A 19,778-nucleotide genomic window follows, 5' to 3' on the forward strand; every position below is an offset into this window, starting at 1 on the left:
AAATTTATGGTTTATATCCACTCGTTACAATGATAGAGTGGGTCCAGGTTTTTTCGGGATAGGTCGGATTAGATTGGTCGGTGGTACATGTTTAGAGCTTTGGCGGGCCACCACCAGCACTCGTCTGTGCGCAGCGGCAGCGGCCGGAGATCTGCCCTGGTCAGGTTTTAGCGACAACGGCGGGTGTCACCCCCGAGTCACCTGAGACGACCTGTGGTTGATTGTGAGATCGCCATGTCCCACAATCGAGAATTTAGATACTCCTTCACAAAGATCAGATCAGCTGCAACAGAATACGGAAGTGAGTCCTGCCATGAACTGCTACGAAATTCTTCAGCACCATTTCCCATCCTCTTCACTCGCAATATACATGGTTGAAGAGTCAGGACACGTTAAAACTATAACATTTTCAAGCATTTTACATAGTAGTACCACATAGAACTGCAAGGTAATGCAGCTGCGGCCAAACAGGCCGTTCCCTATTTCTTTTTTACAGGTTAAACTAGATATGGTGAGCCATACACATATTTCACCTTCCAATTCTAACACTAACAGCTGTGCCACTCTATCCTGTTGTCACTAAAACCGCAATTGGATGCTCAAACTGCTCCGATATCAGGTTCTATCCTCCTCTTTCTTTTCAGCTAGCCGTGACTAGATGCGATCGAATAAAAGTTCAGGAGAAAGGATGGTAAGAGAGAGAAACAGCACATGAACCCCATTGCCACTGCAGTCTGAAAACTAGCACAAGGGTTCTCTGAGCACATGATCAGATCTGCGTCGATCAGGACGGTGATTCCTGCCGCAGCGCATGCTCCAGATAAGGACACTAGCCATGTGATCTGCCGTCAAATAAGAATACACTGAATCAGAAGATAAATGCGGTCCTAGCTCCCCTAAGCAAATCTATGGTTCGTGAGAGGCAATATTTCATTCGACTGTAAGATCTGACAACTTATTTCGATTTCTTCGCGCTACATATCTAATATTCTACATCAGAAAATCACTATATTGTCAAAAGAGTGTCAGAGACCCAGTTATATGGTACTTTTTGTTTGTTGTGGTTAGGTCACTGCAGAGTAGACTTGAAAATTTGTCCAACAGAACTTATCTGTAAATATTAGAAATATTATGAAAGTTTGACTTAGGGCTAGTTTGAGAACCTCATTTTCCCAAAGGAAATTAGTTCATTTTCCCTTATGAAAATAGAAATCCCTTGAAAAATTGGAGTTCTCAAACTAGCCCTTAAAAGATTTTTAACAGCACCATGAAGAACAAGTACAATATTTTACGTACCCCGTCTCCAATGGAAAAGAGAGTAACAGCCCGACGATTTCGTAAACAACGCTTAACAAGCAGTGCATATATGTCCACAATAGCTACCGTAAGGCTCCACACACATTGCAAGACGGTTGTTGTAATTAAGTAGCTGGCAAAAGGAGCAAACCATCAGTTTGTTATACACAAAACAAAAACTAAAATAATGAGGCTGGAAATGCTTGAAGTTGACTATGCTAGAATGGAAATGCTCCACACACATTGCAAGACGGTTGTTGTAATTAAGTAGCTGGCAAAAGGAGCAAACCATCAGTTTGTTATACACAGAACAAAACTAAAATAATGAGGCTGGAAATGCTTGAAGTTGACTATGCCAGAATGCAGCATACGGAAGACATGAATTTGCTTCGACAACCACAAAAGAAGAATAACACAGTAAAATTGTCATTTTGACCCACCAACACTGTCCCTGTTTTCTGAGTCAGCAAAAGTACCAACCACGATCATAGTAAAATAAATTAAATTAAGATGCATAACAAAATGACACCACGAAAAAAAAACAATTTCTAGTTTTTTTACAGTCCTTAATCATCAAATAAGTAACAAACAGGAAATACCTACATGCCTAAGAAGAAATATTAACTAAACTAAGAAGATATTTGTTTTAAGACAATTAAAAAAATCCCTTCCTCTTAGGATTCAGGAGTCATACTGTACTTGTACGAATTAAAAATGTTCCATATTGGAGCAGTGATTAGCAAGATAACTTTTATGATAATTCTTAAGAAATTAACTACATAATCCATTCAAAAGATTGGACATCAATTGAGCATAGTTTTATAATGAAATACCATATTTGTACCAGAAATCATTTTGTGAGGTAATGGAGTGCCATGATTACCCATGCTTATCATATGAAAAAGGACATTTATCCTGGCAAACAAGAAAGGGCTGAATATTTATGATGTGTTTTAGTTTGCACCAACCAAGCCAAATTTTAGCCAGCAAATTAGTGGCCTTGTATTTTGCCAACTTTGGCCACCAAAATGAACTAAGGTGGACAAAGGGGAAGGCTGCCAGGCTAAATTTTGGCATCCCAACTAAATGGTGGCTAACTCTGGTAAGAGTAGCAAAAACTTGGCTTGGCTAACTTGGGACTTATCCAAACATAGTGGTGCTACTCACTAAGAAGAACGGATTTGATGATTATATGTTATTGGAATCCCAGTGACACCATGGTAATAATGCAATGGCTTGACATTCACCCAAAAATGTACAATGGAGAATGCTCTATACCATATTTTTGAGATAACCAATGTGTGTAATGACAAGGCTACTTATTAACAAAATCCCTATTTTTTGTCCAGTCCCAGCTCGTCTTAATTCAACCCAGCAGTCATACAAACAATCTCTATCTCTACTCAGTAGCACAAGTTTCGTGCGTCGTGTGTAACCATGCGCCATGGAAGAAAGAAAGTTGTTAAGCAGCACGAGGAATAACCGGATAAAGAGAGCGGCCGTTTTTACTCACGCTATTAAATCCCCCCTCCCTCATCACAACAAACACCCAAAAGCCCCTCCACCTCCGATCCCGATCACCGCCGCCACCACTTCCGATCCCGAGGAGGCGGAGGAGGACATGGGGCGGAGCGGCAAGGACTTAGCCAAGGGACGAGCAAAAGCTGAATACGAATGCGGAATTTTTTCAGTTTCTGCATCGTGGCCCACAACTCATGTCGCGATGTGAGAAGTTTGCTTCTAGCGGACCCCCAATGCGAACGCGAAAAAAACCGTTTTCAGTTCCACATCCACGCTCTGTTGGAGACGTCTACAGTGACCAGTGAGCCCTTTTTTCGCATGCGGGGTGGGATAGCGTGCTGCGCTGTTGGACATAGCATTACCCCTTGAGCCCAGTGGGCAATGGCTAAAGAAAATTACGACAGTTAGAATGGATGTTGATAGTGTTGGCACCGATCCGGACGCCAAACACGGGAACAGACCGCCTGGCGGGGCTCTCTGCGGAGGCGCGAACGGTCCGCGGCACAGGGCCGGATAGTCCGCGACCTGGCGCAGGAGCGGCTCCTCCTCTGCACACTTCCGGACGGTCCGCGCCTGGGGCCGGACGGTCCGCGATAGCGCAGAGGGTCTTCTTCTCCGCGAAGAACCCTAGAACTCGCCCCGGGAGAGATCCCGTCGAGGAGTAGAGTTCCAAGGGGAAGCTCCAGGTCGACAGGCCGCCCGGTGCTCCTCTAATCGGCGTAGAGTTGAGTAAAGATTGTTGTGGAAGACTAAACTAGATCTAATCCTAAGGCTAAATTACTCCTACTCCTAGGAATTGGAAGAACGAAAAGGTAAAACTGATAAATAGATTTGATTTGATCGATTGTGGGGGTTCAATCGGCCGTAGCCCTTCATCTATATAAAGGGGGAGGTCTGGACCAGTTACAAGTCGTTTCTCGAGCTAATCTCGTGGTTTTAGCTAACAAATCCCGCAAGAAACTCGGAACCCTAACTGATTCTGCGCACGCGCGGACGGTCCACGCCACCACCACAGACCGTCCGGACCGCGGACCGTCCAGCATCAGGGCCGGACCGTCCGCACGGCCAATTTACGTCCTTAACATACGCCCCCTGCCTTTTGGTGGAGGTTGACGAACCAAAAGCATATGAACTAAGCCTGATGCAAGTCAGCGGCTTTTTCAATCCAATATGGTGATCATTCAATAAAGCCCCAATGCATAAAGGTCGTTTCGGATTGCATCTTTCTCGGCCGTGACCATTTGATCAATAGATCAAACGGAATAGAATGGGGGTGCCACCCAGCCTGAATAGACAAAGGCAGTATGCATGTACCATGGGTTTATCGTCGTACCATTCCATATTTGAACAGGATAACGCATCGACGATGAATAGGTGGGTGGAAAGTATGCTGGCACTGTTGGGTGAATAGGCGATGCATGCTGCGTCACCTTTCGGATCGTCTTATTCGGCTATTTTGTTCGGGGTTTCTTCGCTGGCCGATTGCATAGAACGACCTTTTTGCTAGCATATTTGGAGAGCAATTGATCAAAAGTAGGGTCGGCTTTGACTAACCGACCATGTGCGTTACATGTGCTTTGCCCCTACATCCCCTTCTTTGCTTTATGTGGAGGCTGGTGCCTTTGTCCATGGGTGGACTGTCCGGTTTGGTTGGCCGGACCGTCTGCATGAGCATCGGACCGTCCACGCGCAGGTGCTGGACAGTCCGCTATGCTCGAGGCAGGGACCCTTGCTCGACTGTTTGATTGAGTCTGCCCCCCGGTGCCTTCGGACTTGTTAGTCTTTTTGTCCGAAGCTTTCCAAGCAATTTCTCCTTGTGATATATTCGACGTGCGAGGATCACCAATGATGATGTTTTTTTCTTTTGCCTTTATCGACCACTTCTGGCCGAACCAAGACCCTTTTGCTTGCTAGCTCTATTGTAATGATAGGAAATTGTTGTGTGTCCACTTGCATCTCCTGAAAACTCAACCGTCCCTCATTTATGGCCGATTGTATCTGTCTTCGGAAAACGTTACAATTATTGGTGGCATGAGAAAAAGAATTATGTCATTTGCAGTAAGCATGCCTTTTCAATTCATCAAGAGAAGGAATAGTATGCATTAATTTAATGTTGCCATTTTTTAACAGTTCATCAAATATTTTATCGCATTTGGCAACATTAAAAGTAAATTTAACTTCTTCTTGCCGATTCATTTGAATCGACTGTAAAGAAGAACATGAAGAAGGTTTAGCCTGTGCTGGCCAAACAAGTTCGGTGGTATATACATCTATGGATTCATCATCTGAATTATCGCACCCTACTAGATGCATCTTATGGCTAGCCGATTTTGATGCTTCTTTACTTCGGCTTTCACAGGTCAAAGCCCGCTGGTGCAAGTGTACTAATGAAAAGAATTGGGTATCATCTAATTTCTCTTTTAAGTAAGGTCGCAACCCATTGAAAGCCAACTGTTGGGGGTATGCTTCGTAGCCGAAGACCCTAAAAAAGAACACCTTCGAAAGGTCTTCTCAGAAGCAAGTGCCGAAGCTATTATTTATAAAGCTTCGGCGTAAAGATAAATCACAAGATGAAGGGTCGAACCGACTTAGAGACGAATTGACTTAAAGACCCATGTTGTTTTGTGTCATTATTGTAGTCGATTGAGAAGGGCATAAATGTAATTTTGCGCAGATTGCATCCTATGCCTATAAATAGGTAAACAGTGTCCCGGCACTGTTCACGCGCTCCGGTAATCACGCATTGGGCATTTGCTTTTGCGCCACGCTGGTACTGTTACTTACCTTCAAGCCGAAGGTACATTTGTAATTTGTTATTATTTCTATAATAATGAAATAGAAATGAAAAATAATAATAATCAGATGTTTATATTATTTTTCATATTTTATATAAATCCTTCTTCGTTATTTGTTGTGTTTATGAATGTATGTCCTTCATAACCTTCGTCCGGAATTCATTATATCCCAAGTGAGATAATGCTTCGAAGGACGAAGGACTTTAATGTTTAACAATTTCTTTGTTGCCTTGTTCTTAATTCATAGCTGTTAAGAACAAGTCCCCAACATTGGCGCCCACCTCCGGTGAACTCACATCCACTTGCTGAGCTGATGGCTTCGTTCAAAGCTGGAGTTGCTTCGGCTCCGAAGCTTGTGCCCCCGATAACAGGCGGTTCATGCTCAGAGCCGGCTAACAAGAAACAAAAGAAGGAGGCACAGAGAAGAGTACAACATGTAGGGGTACAAGGACCCTTCATCAAGTCAAGATGGTCTCACATCCCGATTACCTTCTCTCAAGAGGATCTTCAGCTCAAGGATTACCCACACAATGATGTTATGGTTATCTCTTGTGTGATCAAAGGGTTTCTGGTCCACAATGTTTTGGTTGATACAGGTAGTGCAGCGGATATTATATTTGCTAAGGCCTTCAGACAGATGCAAGAGCTCGAAGACAAGATCCATGATGCCACACATCCCCTTTGTGGCTTCGGAGGAAGACAGATTGTAGCACTTGGCAAGATCACAATGCCAGTAACCTTCGAATTTATCAACAACACAAGGACTGAACAAGTTGTGTTTGATATTGTTGACATGGAATACCCTTACAATGCAATCATTGGTCGTGGTACTCTCAATGCTTTTGAAGCAATTCTCCATCCAGCATATCTTTGCATGAAGATACCTTCGGACCAAGGGCCCATTGCTATTCATGGAAGTCAGAAAGCTGCCAGAAGGGCCGAAGGAAACTGGACAGACTCAAAAGCAATCCATAACATAGATGGAGCTGAAGTTTATGAGCAATACAAGTACAGAAGGGAGAAAGCTGCTTCGGCCGATCAGCCGAAGCCCATGCTCTTATGTGATGACATAGCAGAGCAGAAGGTGCTATTGGGATCTCAACTGTCCGAGGAACAGGAGAAAACCTTGATAAGGTTTCTGTTCAACAACAAAGATGTTTTTGCATGGTCAGCTAATTATCTTTGCGGAGTCAACAGGGATGTTATTGAACACTCGCTCAATGTTGATCCATCCTTCAGACCCAGAAAGCAGAGGCTTCGGAAGATGTCTGACGACAAGGCCGAAGGTGCTCGCAATGAAGTGAAAAGACTCCTCAGCGCCGGAGTCATCAGAGAAGTAAAATACCCAGAATGGCTAGCCAACATTGTTATGGTAAAAAAGGCCAATGGCAAATGGAGGATGTGTATTGATTTTACTGATCTCAACAAGGCTTGTCCGAAAGATGAGTTTCCATTACCAAGGATAGATTCCCTAGTTAATGCAGCAGCTTCATCAGAGCTTATGAGTCTGTTGGATTGTTATTCAGGCTATCATCAAATTTGGATGAAGAAAGAGGATGAGCCAAAAACCAGCTTCATAACCCCTAGCGGAACATATTGTTACCTTCGGATGCCTGAGGGGCTCAAGAATGCTGGAGGAAGCTTCAGCAGAATGACAGTGAAGGTTCTTCATTCTCAGATAGGCAGAAATGTGCTAACTTATGTTGATGGTATCATTATAAAAAGCACGAAGCAAGAAAATCACATTGCTGATCTGCAGGAGACTTTCGCTAATTTTAGACAGGCCGGTCTAAAGCTGAATCCAGAAAAGTGTGTTTTCGGAGTAAAGAAGGGGAAATTACTTGGTTGCCTAGTTTCAACAAAAGGGATTGAGGCTAATCCAAATAAAATCGAAGCTATTCTTCGAATGGAACCACCAAGCACAAAGAAGGGGGCTCAGCGACTGACGGGAAGACTTGCACTCTGAACCGATTCATATCCAGATCAGTAGAGAGAAATCTACCATTTTTTGAAGTGCTGAAGTCAGCCGAAGTTTTTCAATGGGGACCAGTTCAGCAGAAAGCCTTCGACGAGCTGAAGCAGTATTTGATAGACCTAACGACATTAACTCCACCAATGCCAGGGGCTCCTCTGTTGTTATATGTGGTAGCTTCGCACTCAGCGGTAAGTGCGGCACTTGTCCAAGAGAAGCTTGAAGGGCAAGTCAAAAAGCAAGCCCCAATATACTTCGTCTCCGAAGTTCTTAGTTTATCAAAGAAAAATTATACAGAGTTGGAGAAGGTGTTGTATGCTGTTTTGATGGCTTCCAGGAAGCTTCGGCATTATTTTCAAGCATACAATATAATTGTCCCTTCCTCACAACCATTGAAGGATATTATGAGAAATAGAGAAGCTACTGGAAGGGTTGGAAAATGGGCCACGGAACTCAATGAGTTTTGCATTGATTATGTGCATAGATCTTCGATTCAGTCCCAGGCGTTAGCAGACTTCATTGCTGACTAGACACCAGGGGCTCAGGAAGAAGAAGCGAGCAAAGATGCCGAAGCTTGGACAGTATTCTGCGATGGTTCTTGAGGAACCTTCGGGGCAGGTGCAGCTGCCGTTTTAATTGCACATTCAAAAGTTAGAACATGCTACACAGTGAAACTTGATTTTAGTTGTACAAATAATATTGCTGAATACGAGGCTTTGCTTTTGGGTCTTCGGAAGTTGAAAGCAATAGGGATAAGAAGGGCGGTCCTAAAAACCGATTCCCAAGTTATTTCTGGCCATGTTGACAAAAGTTGCAAAGCAAGAGATCTGAAGCTTGAAAAATACCTGGATACAGTTCGAAGACTTGAAGCCTCCTTCGAAGGGTTCTCTGTTAAGAATATTCCACGAGGAGAAAATGAACATGCTGATCTGCTAGGCAAGTCAGCGGCACAGGGGCTGCCATTACCTTCGGATGTTTTCTTTGAAACAATAAAAGCACCTTCGGTTGATCTTCTTGAAAGAGCAGTGCTCAATATATCTCCTGTTTATAGCGAAGATTGAAGAACGGAGATCATGTCTTTTCTTCAGGGCAATTTCCTTTTAGATGACGAAGCTTATCAAAAGAGAATAATGGCAAGAGTTCGTCCATATGTAATAATAGAAGGGGAGTTATACAAGCATGGAGTCTGTTCTCCATTGCTCAAATGTCTATCCAGAACCGAAGGTATAGAGCTGATGAAAGAAATACATGCAGGTCTGTGTGGATCTCACATAGGATCCAGGCCTTTATTGGGTAAGGTTTTTCGTCAAGGATTCTATTGGCCGAAAACAGCTTCGGATGCAGCAGAATTAGTTCAAAAATGCGAAGGTTGTCAAAAATGTGCAAGAGACCAAAAACAACCTTCGTCTCTAACTCAATTAATACAGCCCACTTGGCCATTGCAAAGATGAGGCCTTAATTTGCTAGGCCCACTTCCACCAGCACAAGGGAACTTAAGATATGTTGTAGTGGCAGTGGAATATTTTTCTAAATGGATTGAGGCAAAGCCTTTAGCCACAATAACTTCGCTTACTGTTCAAAAGTTTTTCTGGCAAAATATTGTTTGTCGCTTCGGAGTGCCGAAGGCCATTACTGTGGACAATGGAACGCAGTTTGATTCCGAAGCTTTCAGAGAATTTTGTGAACAAATTGGCACGAATATCCATTTTGCATCAGTTCGGCATCCGGAGTTAAATGGACTTGTTGAAAGGGCTAATGGCATCATAATGACAGGAATAATGAAGTTAATCTTCAATCAGCCCATGGGGAAGTGGCCGGACGAATTAATTAAAGTGGTGTGGAGCCACAACACAACAATATCAAGGACAACGGGTTTTACACCATTCAAATTGTTGTTTGGTGACGAAGCAATAACCTCAGAAGAAGCTAAAGCGGGATCAAAAAGAACAATGGCTTCGGCAGAAGACGAAGCTGATTATTTTGTGGCAAAAGATGCTATAGAAGGGATCAGACTTCAAGCTGTAGAGAATATCAACAAATATCAAGCCGAAACAATAAAATGGCGTGATAGAAAAGTTCGGCTAAAAAATATTAAGCCAGAGCAAAGCCTCGTATTCAGCGATATTATTTGTACAACTAAAATCAAGTTTCACTGCGTAGCATGTTCTAGCTTTTGAAGGTGCAATTAAAACGGCAGCTGCACCTGCCCCGAAGGTTCCCCAAGAACCATCACGGAATACTGTCCAAGCTTCGGCATCTTTGCTCGCTTCTTCTTCCTGAGCCCCTGGCGTCCAGTCAGCAATGAAGTCTGCTAACGCCTGGGACTGAATCGAAGATCTATGCACATAATCAATGCAAAACTCATTGAGTTCCGCGGCCCATTTTCCAACCCTTTCAGTAGCTTCTCTATTTCTCATAATATCCTTCAATGGTTGTGAGGAAGGGACAATTATATTGTATGCTTGAAAATAATGTCGAAGCTTCCTGGAAGCCATCAAAACAGCATACAGCACCTTCTCCAACTCTGTATAATTTTTCTTTGATAAACTAAGAACTTCGGAGACGAAGTATATTGGGGCTTGCTTTTTAACTTGCCCTTCAAGCTTCTCTTGGACAAGTGTCGCACTTACCGCTGAGTGCGAAGCTGCCACATATAACCACAGAGGAGCCCCTGGCATTGGTGGAGTTAATGTCGTTAGGTCTATCAAATACTGCTTCAGCTCGTCGAAGGCTTTCTGCTGAACTGGTCCCCATTGAAAAACTTCGGCTGACTTCAGCACTTCAAAAAATGGTAGATTTCTCTCTGCTGATCTGGATATGAATCGGTTCAGAGTGCAAGTCTTCCCGTCAGTCGCTGAGCCCCCTTCTTTGTGCTTGGTGGTTCCATTCGAAGAATAGCTTCGATTTTATTTGGATTAGCCTCAATCCCTTTTGTTGAAACTAGGCAACCAAGGAATTTCCCCTTCTTTACTCCGAAAACACACTTTTCTGGATTCAGCTTTAGACCGGCCTGTCTAAAATTAGCGAAAGTCTCCTGCAGATCAGCAATGTGATTTTCTTGCTTCGTGCTTTTTATAATGATATCATCAACATAAGTTAGCACATTTCTGCCTATCTGAGAATGAAGAACCTTCGCTGTCATTCTGTTGAAGCTTCCTCCAGCATTCTTGAGCCCCTCAGGCATCCGAAGGTAATAATATGTTCCGCTAGGGGTTATGAAGCTGGTTTTTGGCTCATCCTTCTTCTTCATCCAAATTTGATGATAGCCTGAATAACAATCCAACAGACTCATAAGCTCTGATGAAGCTGCTGCATCAACTAAGGAATCTATCCTTGGTATTGGAAACTCATCTTTCGGATAAGCCTTGTTGAGATCAGTAAAATCAATACACATCCTCCATTTGTCATTGGCCTTTTTTACCATAACAGTGTTGGCTAGCCATTCTGGGTATTTTACTTCTCTGATGACTCCGGCGCTGAGGAGTCTTTTCACTTCATTGCGAGCACCTTCGGCCTTGTCGTCAGACATCTTCCGAAGCATCTGCTTTCTGGGTCTGAAGGATGGATCAACATTGAGCGAGTGTTCAATAACATCCATGTTGACTCTGCAAAGATCATTAGCTGACCATGCAAAAACATCTTTGTTGTTGAACAGAAACCTTATCAAGGTTTTCTCCTGTTCCTCGGACAGTTGATACCAATAGCACTTTCTGCTCTGCTATGTCATCACATAAGAGCATGGGCTTCGGCTGATCGGCCGAAGCAGCTTTCTCCCTTCTGTACTTGTATTGCTCATAAACTTCAGCTCCATCTATGTTATGGATTGCTTTTGAGTCTGTCCAGTTTCCTTCAGCCCTTCTGGCAGCTTCCTGACTTCCATGAATAGCAATGGGCCCTTGGTCCGAAGGTATCTTCATGCAAAGATATGCTGGATGGAGAATTGCTTCAAAAGCATTGAGAGTACCACGACCAATGATTGCATTGTAAGGGTATTCCATGTCAACAATATCAAACACAACTTGTTCAGTCCTTGTGTTGTTGATAAATTCGAAGGTTACTGGCATTGTGATCTTGCCAAGTGCTACAATCTGCCTTCCTCCGAAGCCACAAAGTGGATGTGTGGCATCATGGATCTTGTCTTCGGGCTCTTGCATCTGTCTGAAGGCCTTAGCAAATATAATATCCGCTGCACTACCTGTATCAACCAAAACATTGTGGACCAGAAACCCTTTGATCACACAAGAGATAACCATAGCATCATTGTGTGGGTAATACTTGAGCTGAAGATCCTCTTGAGAGAAGGTAATCGGGATGTGAGACCATCTTGACTTGATGAAGGGTCCTTGTACCCCTACATGTTGTACTCTTCTCTGTGCCTCCTTCTTCTGTTTCTTGTTAGTCGGCTCTGAGCATGAACCGCCTGTTATCGAGAGCACAAGCTTCGGAGCCGAAGCAACTCCAGCTTTGAACGAAGCCATCAGCTCAGCAAGTGGATGTGAGTTCACCGGAGGTGGGCGCCAATGTTGGGAACTTGTTCTTAACAGCTATGAATTAAGAACAAGGCAACATAGAAATTGTTAAACATTAAAGTACTTCGTCCTTCGAAGCATTATCTCCCTTGGGATATAATGAATTCCGGACGAAGTTTATGAAGGACATACCTTCATAAACACAACAAATAACGAAGAAGGATTTATATAAAATATGAAAAATAATATAAGCATCTGATTATTATTATTTTTCATTTCTATTTCATTATTATAGAAATAATAACAAATTACAAATGTACCTTCGGCTTGAAGGTAAGCAACAGTACCAGCGTGGCGCAAAAGCAAATGCCCAATGCGTGATTACCGGAGCGCGTGAACAGTGTCAGGACACTGTTCACCTATTTATAGGCACAGGATGCAATCTGCGTAAAATTACATTTATGCCCTTCTCAATCGACTACAATAATGACACAAAACAACATGGGTCTTTAAGTCAATTCGTCTCTAAGTCGGTTCGACCCTTCATCTTGTGATTTGTCTTTACGCCGAAGCTTTATAAATAATAGCTTCGGCACTTGCTTCTGAGAAGACCTTTCGAAGGTGTTCTTTTTTAGGGTCTTCGGCTACGAAGCATACCCCCAACAGCCCTGTTAGTTGTTTTTCCACGACATGGATCTAAAAACATAGGTTTCTAGTATCCCGGAACCTCCGGATATAGTCACTAACCGATTCTTCAGGCCCTTGTCGGACTGAAGCTAAATCAGCTAATTCTAACTCATGTTCTCCTGAGAAGAAGTGTTCATGAAATTTCTGTTCTAATTCCTCCCAAGAATTGATAGAGTTAGGTGGCAGGGTTGCGTACCACACGAATGCGGTACCAGTCAAAGATAGCGAGAATAAACAAACACGATAGGCTTCCCTATCAGCCAATTCTCCTAGATGTGCTAAGTACTGGCTTATGTGCTCATGCGTGCTCTTCCCGCCTTCATCGGAAAATTTGGAGAAGTCCAGTATCCTAACCCCTTGCGGATATGGCACGACGTCAAATTGGTGACTATAAGGTTTTCGATACGATTGCCCTATGCTTGACACACTAACACCGAATTTATCTTTAAACAACCCGACTACCTCGTCCCTAATTCTTTCCACCATGTCTGGCGGCCCACCATTAAGTTTGTGGGTGGAAATCTCAGGTGTCTGGCTTTCCTCCCAGGGATGTCCGAGATGTGTGCTAGGTGTCCTATTAATGCCACCACCTCCTGCTCTACATCTCTCTGCCTCCCTGGTAGCCGAAGAATATTCAACTCTTTGTTCATGTGGTGGCAAGGCATGGTTATAATATGTCGCCGGTGGGGCACCAGTGTTGCTGCGATGGGTGCGGGAACTGTGTATATTGTGCAACTCTCGGTTTTGTGTATACACACCTGGACGGTCCCACGTAAGGGGCCGGACGGTCCACGACCGGGCCCAACGGTCCGAGGGTATATACGGACTGTCCGGCCGTATATGGTGCTGCCTGGGTGGTTTCGTACTCGGACCGTCCATCGTAAGGGGCCGGATCGTCCGCGATCGGGCCGAATGGTCCAGGGTTGTACCCGGACGATCCGGTCATGTATGGCGCGACTTGGGCGGTCTGCGCGTGGACTCGTGCAGAGTTAGACGATCCGGCGAAATACGTCGGTCGATCGATGACATATCCGGACGCTCTGGTGTAAGGTACCGAACGGTCCGCGACATATCCGGACGGTCCGGTGTAAGGTACCGGACGGTCCGCGACAGGGCCGAATTGTCCGGGGTTGTACCCGGATGATCCGATCATATATGGCGCGACCTGAGTAATCCGTGTGCGGGCCTGTGTGGGGTCGGACGGTCCGGCGGAATACGCCGGACGGTCCGCAACATAGCCGGATTGTCTGAGAAGACTCTCGGACGGTCCGACTGTCCAGACCCTGTCGCGTGCCTGGTGGCGACGGCTGTGATGATGACACGAACGTGTGCATCGGCATGCCATATGATGGCTGGGCCAAGGGTGACCCATTTGTAGCCGATGTGTTTGGCGCGGGTGGCTCCGTATTAGACTCATGCGAGGGAAAACTAGGAGCGTTGATTTCTCGTATGAACGTATATACATTTTAACAGATTATCTACATATTGCTTTAACTGATCTCCTCGTTGTTCCATGAAAGTCGTAGGAGATAGATCTGGAGCACTTACAGCAAGAGCCTGGAGCGGAGGTAGGAGAGATTCCATATCGATCTCCCCTTGAGGGATGATCTTCTAGTGGCGATCCACCGTGAAGTGTGACGGGTACTTTTCCGCCGCCTCTTTGAGCCGTTCGGAGAGTTTATGCAGCAGTTCCGCCTCCTCCTTGTCGCGTTGTTCGTTCCATTGCCGCATCACCTCCTTCTCATCGCGCATTACGTGGTCCTCAAAGGGTTGTTGCTCATCAGCCGGGAGTGCCTCCATGGCTGGCTTGATGATGTTGGTGGTGGAGACCTTGGTGTGATCCTTGGAACCGGCCATCTGTGGGCCAATTTTTAGCAGATCTAGACACCCTTGTCCCCAGCGAAGTCGCCAAAAAGTGTGTTGGCACCGATCCGGGCGCCAAACACTAGAACAGACTGTTTGGCGGGGCTCTCTGCGGAGGCACGGACGGTCCGCGTCACAGGGCCAGACAGTCCGCGACCTGGCGCAGGAGAGGCTCCTACTCTGCACACTTCCGGACGGTCCGCGCCTGGGGCCGGACGATCCGCGATAGCGCAGAGGGTCTTCTTCTCCGTGAAGAACCCTAGAACTCGCCCCGGGAGTGATCCTGTCGAGGAGGAGAGTTCCAAGGGGTAGCTCCAGGTCGGCAGGCCGCCTGGTGCTCCTCTAATCGGCGTAGAGTCGAGTAGAGATTGTTAGCGCAGAATCAGTTAGGGTTCCGAGTTTCTTGCGGGATTTGTTAGCTAAAACCGCGGGATTAGCTCTGGAAACGACTTGTAACGAGTGTAGACCTCCCCCTTTATATAGATGAAGGACTACGACCGATTGTACCCTCACAATCGATCAAATCAAATCTATTTATCAGTTTTACCTTTTCGTTCTTCCACTTCCTAGGAGTAGGAGTAATTTAGCCTTAGAATTAGATCTAGTTTAGTCTTCCACAACAATCTCTACTCGACTCTACGCCGATTAGAGGAGCAATTTATGTCCTCAACAAATAGCATGAAGTGGACACCACAATTAAACTGTCTTTAGTCCACATCAAGCTTGCCTTTTTTACTCTTATTTTTTAGGTAAGTGAGGAGGTACCCACATAAGCCATCTTTGGTAGGGCTCTTTCAAAGACTCTCTCAACATCTCCTTCAATAAATTTACCAAACAACGGGCTTCTCTCCTAGATTTTTCATAAAAATAGGAAGAGCAGCCCATAAAAACCGAGTGAAATCGAGAGCCAAAAAGGAGGCTTCTTCGACTCTCTCCCGCCATTGCCTCTCCCGTAAAAATAGGAAGAGTTGTGTTTCTATTTAAGGCCATGTTCGGTTGCAGGGGATTAGAGGGGATTGAGAGGGATTAAATCCCTTCCTATTCAAAACTGAATAGGGATAGATTTAATCACCTCCAATCCTCCTCAATCCACCCATAACCGAGCAAGCCCTAAATGAGGTGCTCCACCAGGACCTCTAGGAAAAATAAGGAGGAAGTTATTTTCCAAAATGGATAAGCACGGAAAGGCATACTTGGCGACGGTGGTGTAGATCTAGTTGAACACATTTGTCTGGATTTTGGCAAGGGGCAGGAACTTGCGTTTTTTATCTCTACTATATTAAAACACCAGTTTCAATAGTCGTCATGTGTAATATTTTTACAAATAGCCTCTCACATCTATTTTAGATTAACCCGTTGCACGTCTGTCCCCTCCGCGCATACAACATCCACGTGCACGGGCCCGCTAGGCCCGACGCCCGCGGGCCACAGCTCCGGCCCAGGCACAGCACGTCGGCCTGCTGACCGTGTCAGTCCGGCCCGTTAGTTTGTCGGCCCATTTGGTTAAATCAGCGTAAAATGTTAAAAAGCGGTGCAGGAGGTGGGGTTCGAACCCACGCCCTGATGGAAGAAGGGCAGGAGATACTGGGTGAAGCTGTCTAACCAGTAGAACATCATGCTCAGGCTCGGCATCGCCTGTCTACATGGCATTTCCCTTGCCACAGTGTCGACTCGGTATGCTTCTACCACTTCTATGTGCATGTCACACATTCTTTTGCGAAAATTATTGTGTTGTTCCTCTGTTGTTTTGGGTGTTAGCTTTTTGTTGTGCTAAGGACTGAACATAATTTGGGTGTGTTAATACTTTATTTATTGTCTACACGTGGTTTGTGTTCTTCTGATAATGGCTCATGGATCCTGCAAAATATGTGTTAGGATTTGGAGATCCATGCAGGCACTACCACAGGGTGCTCGTCCCTTGTGTTCTTGGCTCTTGATTGCATTAGGTCATTTCTGATACCACATTGGCGCAATGGACTCCATGGTGTTCGAGGTTGCTGAATTAGATGGAGCAGCAATGATTTGTCACGCTAACAGTAAAAGGAAAGGTTATTTGTTGATTTCAAATGTTAGTAATTGCTATGAAGTACTATAATTTATATGGAGCGCATCCAGTTTTTATTGATGACTGGCTTTAGCAATCACTCCATATTTTGATTTATCTTTTCTATAAGTTTGAGTTCATGTGACTTATTTTAGAAACTTGAGCTCACAAACTTGGTCTTATTTGGTCTCTATATGGTGGAATTATGTCATTCTATAATCTTTATTCGTTTAGTCGGTCGTTGTGAACTCTCTTCTAATCACTGACTTTATTAGTCGTGTTGTACCAAAACATACTGGATAGAGTAAACAATAACATCAGTTAGTCAAATAAAAAAAATATTATGCAGAGAGCGGAGACAATAAATAAAAAATCTTGAGATCTTTTTTGTGGATAGTTTATGTGGGTATTGTTGTGAGCCGTCACAATGCACTGGCAACCCACTAATCCTGTTTAATGGAAGGGACTATCCCCCCATGTCCTTACGAGGTGTCGGAGTGCAGGGTGTGTCAGGTGTGCGTAAGGGTGTGAGCTTGTGTGGGGTGTGTTGGGGTGTTCTGTTTGTTTTCAGGCCTCATACCTTTTTCTTCTTTTTAAAATATAATAATACGCAGGTCTCCTACGTATTCGAGTTTAAATTTTTTTTAAAAAAAAAATCTTGTGGTATCTTCAACAAGGTATAATCTTAACAAAGAATAACTTGGCAAAAAGAAACTAGAAAGGAAGCAGTTTATGTTATTTCTGTAATAGTAATGAAATTTTCAACATGTTATTTTTGACTGCCACCATGCAAAACCATTTTGAGGGTAGTGTATGTAACTACGGGTGTCGGGGTATGTAGATCGATATGTAGGACCTGTGCATTATCCATTCAACAGGACCGACGGTTGCAAGGCGAGCATCTTTTACCCCAGCGCCCGAAAACGAACACCTGGCATCCTTGCCCGGAGGCCGGAGGGAGTCCAAACATGCCCGTCAAGCAGGCGCTAGCAACCACACTATAACTGCCCACACGTCGTGCCGGAAATGGAGCTCCAAGGTTTCACACCCCATTGCCGAATTATGCAAAAAAAAAATCCAACACATGGGGTCCTGGGAGCTTTAACAGCAAGTCCCCCGCTCACAGGCTCACAGCTCACCCAACCCAACCACCTGAAACGTCAAGTGTGAATACCCCAATGTCTTTTATCCATCTCAATCCATGTGTGTCGGGGGTGGATTGATGTGGAATTTGAAGTAAATTCCACACTAATCCATGCAATACACACGGATTGAGCATCTGAACAAGGCCTAATAAGCAGCTTGGGTAGCTGAGCATCACAGATCGAACGGGTCTACTACCTGTCTGAACCACCAAAACCACAATGCGATTCCGAGATCCTAGGCATGCGACTGGAGAAGGAAGCTAGATGGTGAGGTGGTGGATGGAACAGAAGAGAGCTGGCGTACCAGAAGGCGGAGACACTGGCGAAGTCGGCGGTGGACGACATGACGGCCAGCGAGATGGCTGCGAAGAGGAGCTGCAGGACGCGGAGGCCGAGGCCTCCGGGCGTCCCCGGCATCCCGGGCAGGTCCTTCATCAGAACGCCCGGCGCCGGCTGCTGCACCGGATGCGCGGGCGCCGCCACCTCCAGCGGGTGCACCACCGGCCGGCTCGCGAACATCTCGGCACGCACTGCTAGCTGCTGAACACAGCACACGAAGACCGGACGGGGCGACGGCCTCGCTCCTCCTTACCCCCCCCCCCCCCCCCCCCTAGGTAGCTACCGTCCCCGCGGCGAGCAGGCGAGAATGCTTCCGGCGGTGGCCTCGCCTCGGCGCGTCCGAGCTCTGGGTCGGTATCGGCCGGCGCCCGTGGGGTGGGAGGGAATGGATTCGACTCGCTCGCCACGAGGAGGCGGCGGCGAGGGAGGAGGAGCGAAGCAATGAGGCGGCAGCAAAACAGGCAGCCTCTAGCGGCGGAGCGCGAGCGGCGTCTACCCAGCCAGTGTGTGCGCGTGTGGGGTTTTCTCCTCCGACTAGGCCGGCTCGCGCTGCTGTGCCGATGTGCCTGACGGCCTGCCCTGCCCTGCCCCGGCAGTGCCTGTGCCTCTGTGGTTGGGCTGGGCTGGCTACGCGATTTGTTTATTCCGCATCGGCGACGAAAAGAAACGACAGCGGACGCGGCGTGCCGCGCCGTGGGACCAGCGGTGGCGGTGCGCGCATGTGGTGGCGGGCTGCCTGCCAGTGCCTGCTTGAGAGCGAGGCAGCCGAAACCGGGCTAGGAACGAAGGACGACACGACACGGGCACTCGGTTCGCTGCCGAGCCCTCGTCCGAGGAACGCGAACGTGAGTGAGGTCTGAGGTCTTCCGCCAGCAGTAAGTTTCCCGGCGAGCGGCGAGCGGCGAGTTCACGCACGCCGAGAATGGACGCCTTCGCCTCCCACCGCAGCTTTTTTATTACAGGCAACGGTGACCGGTGCCAGTGCCACTGCCACTGCCATGCAGGGGGTGCGGCGGCCGGCTCATCTGCAGCTGCAGGGCTGGTCCACGTCAAAATGTCCACTGTCCAGCAGGAGCCGAGACTGGTCCGTCCGTGCGATGGATCAGCAGGTACTGCGCGCGCGAGGGCCGGGGTCACGTGCTTGAGGCGTCCCGTTTCGCCGCCTTGCTGTGTGTGTGCCTGTGTGGGCATGGGCCAATCTGTTGTTTGGTCAGGTGCCTGTCGCTCGACGCCGGAAACGTGATGGTCCACGCCCATATCGGCATGAAGGCAATCCGGTCCCGGGACAACGGCGGCTCGATCGATGCTTTTCTCCCGCGACGTGAACCAAACCATCATGGCCTGGCCCTGGCCCTGACCTGCCTTTCGCCAACTTTTGGCCGCCGCGGCTGCCTTCGTGATGGGATCCGATGCCGCGTCCGGGGCTCCAATCACAATGTGGTAAAGATACTAGTACGTGCTGGAGTGGCTGAAGATTGTGGACTGGACAGGGTTGGACAGTTTTTGCTCGTGATCGCGCGCAGCGCATATGAAGGATCCACATCCACTACGCTTCCCCTCCAGGAGATTTTTTTTTCTTTCTCGGCGCATGCGACACGGCGTCCTTGAACCGGTGAACGTTCTGTCGCGATCACACGTTACGGAAGC

At 46.4% G+C, this 19,778-nt stretch overlaps 1 protein-coding gene across 1 annotated transcript; it reads right to left on the reverse strand.

Annotated features, from left to right (window-relative positions):
- Window positions 1-367: 367 nt before the first annotated feature.
- LOC103632043 (CASP-like protein 5A2) lies at window positions 368-18,731 on the reverse strand. The gene is made up of 3 exons (NM_001397150.1): window positions 18,097-18,731; window positions 1,297-1,429; window positions 368-842 (listed from the first exon to the last, which is right to left on the reverse strand). The coding sequence occupies exons 1-3, from the start codon at window positions 18,309-18,311 to the stop codon at window positions 645-647; spliced, it is 546 nt and encodes a 181-aa protein (NP_001384079.1). The 5' UTR covers window positions 18,312-18,731; the 3' UTR covers window positions 368-644.
- Between the last annotated feature and the right edge of the window lie 1,047 nt (window positions 18,732-19,778).

The sequence above is a fragment of the Zea mays genome, chromosome 1 (genome assembly GCF_902167145.1).
Source record: "Zea mays cultivar B73 chromosome 1, Zm-B73-REFERENCE-NAM-5.0, whole genome shotgun sequence".
NCBI lineage: Eukaryota > Viridiplantae > Streptophyta > Magnoliopsida > Poales > Poaceae > Zea > Zea mays.

Excerpts from the sequence above, each read along its gene's own strand:
- LOC103632043 (NM_001397150.1), bottom strand. The coding sequence starts at position 18,311 with ATGTTCGCGAGCCGGCCGGTGGTGCACCCGCTGGAGGTGGCGGCGCCC. Across the intron at positions 1,430-18,096 it reads GCCAGTGTCTCCGCCTTCTG|CTACTTAATTACAACAACCG; the intron begins GTACGCCAGCTC and ends TCCTTTTGCCAG. Across the intron at positions 843-1,296 it reads TCTTTTCCATTGGAGACGGG|ATCACATGGCTAGTGTCCTT; the intron begins GTACGTAAAATA and ends ATTTGACGGCAG.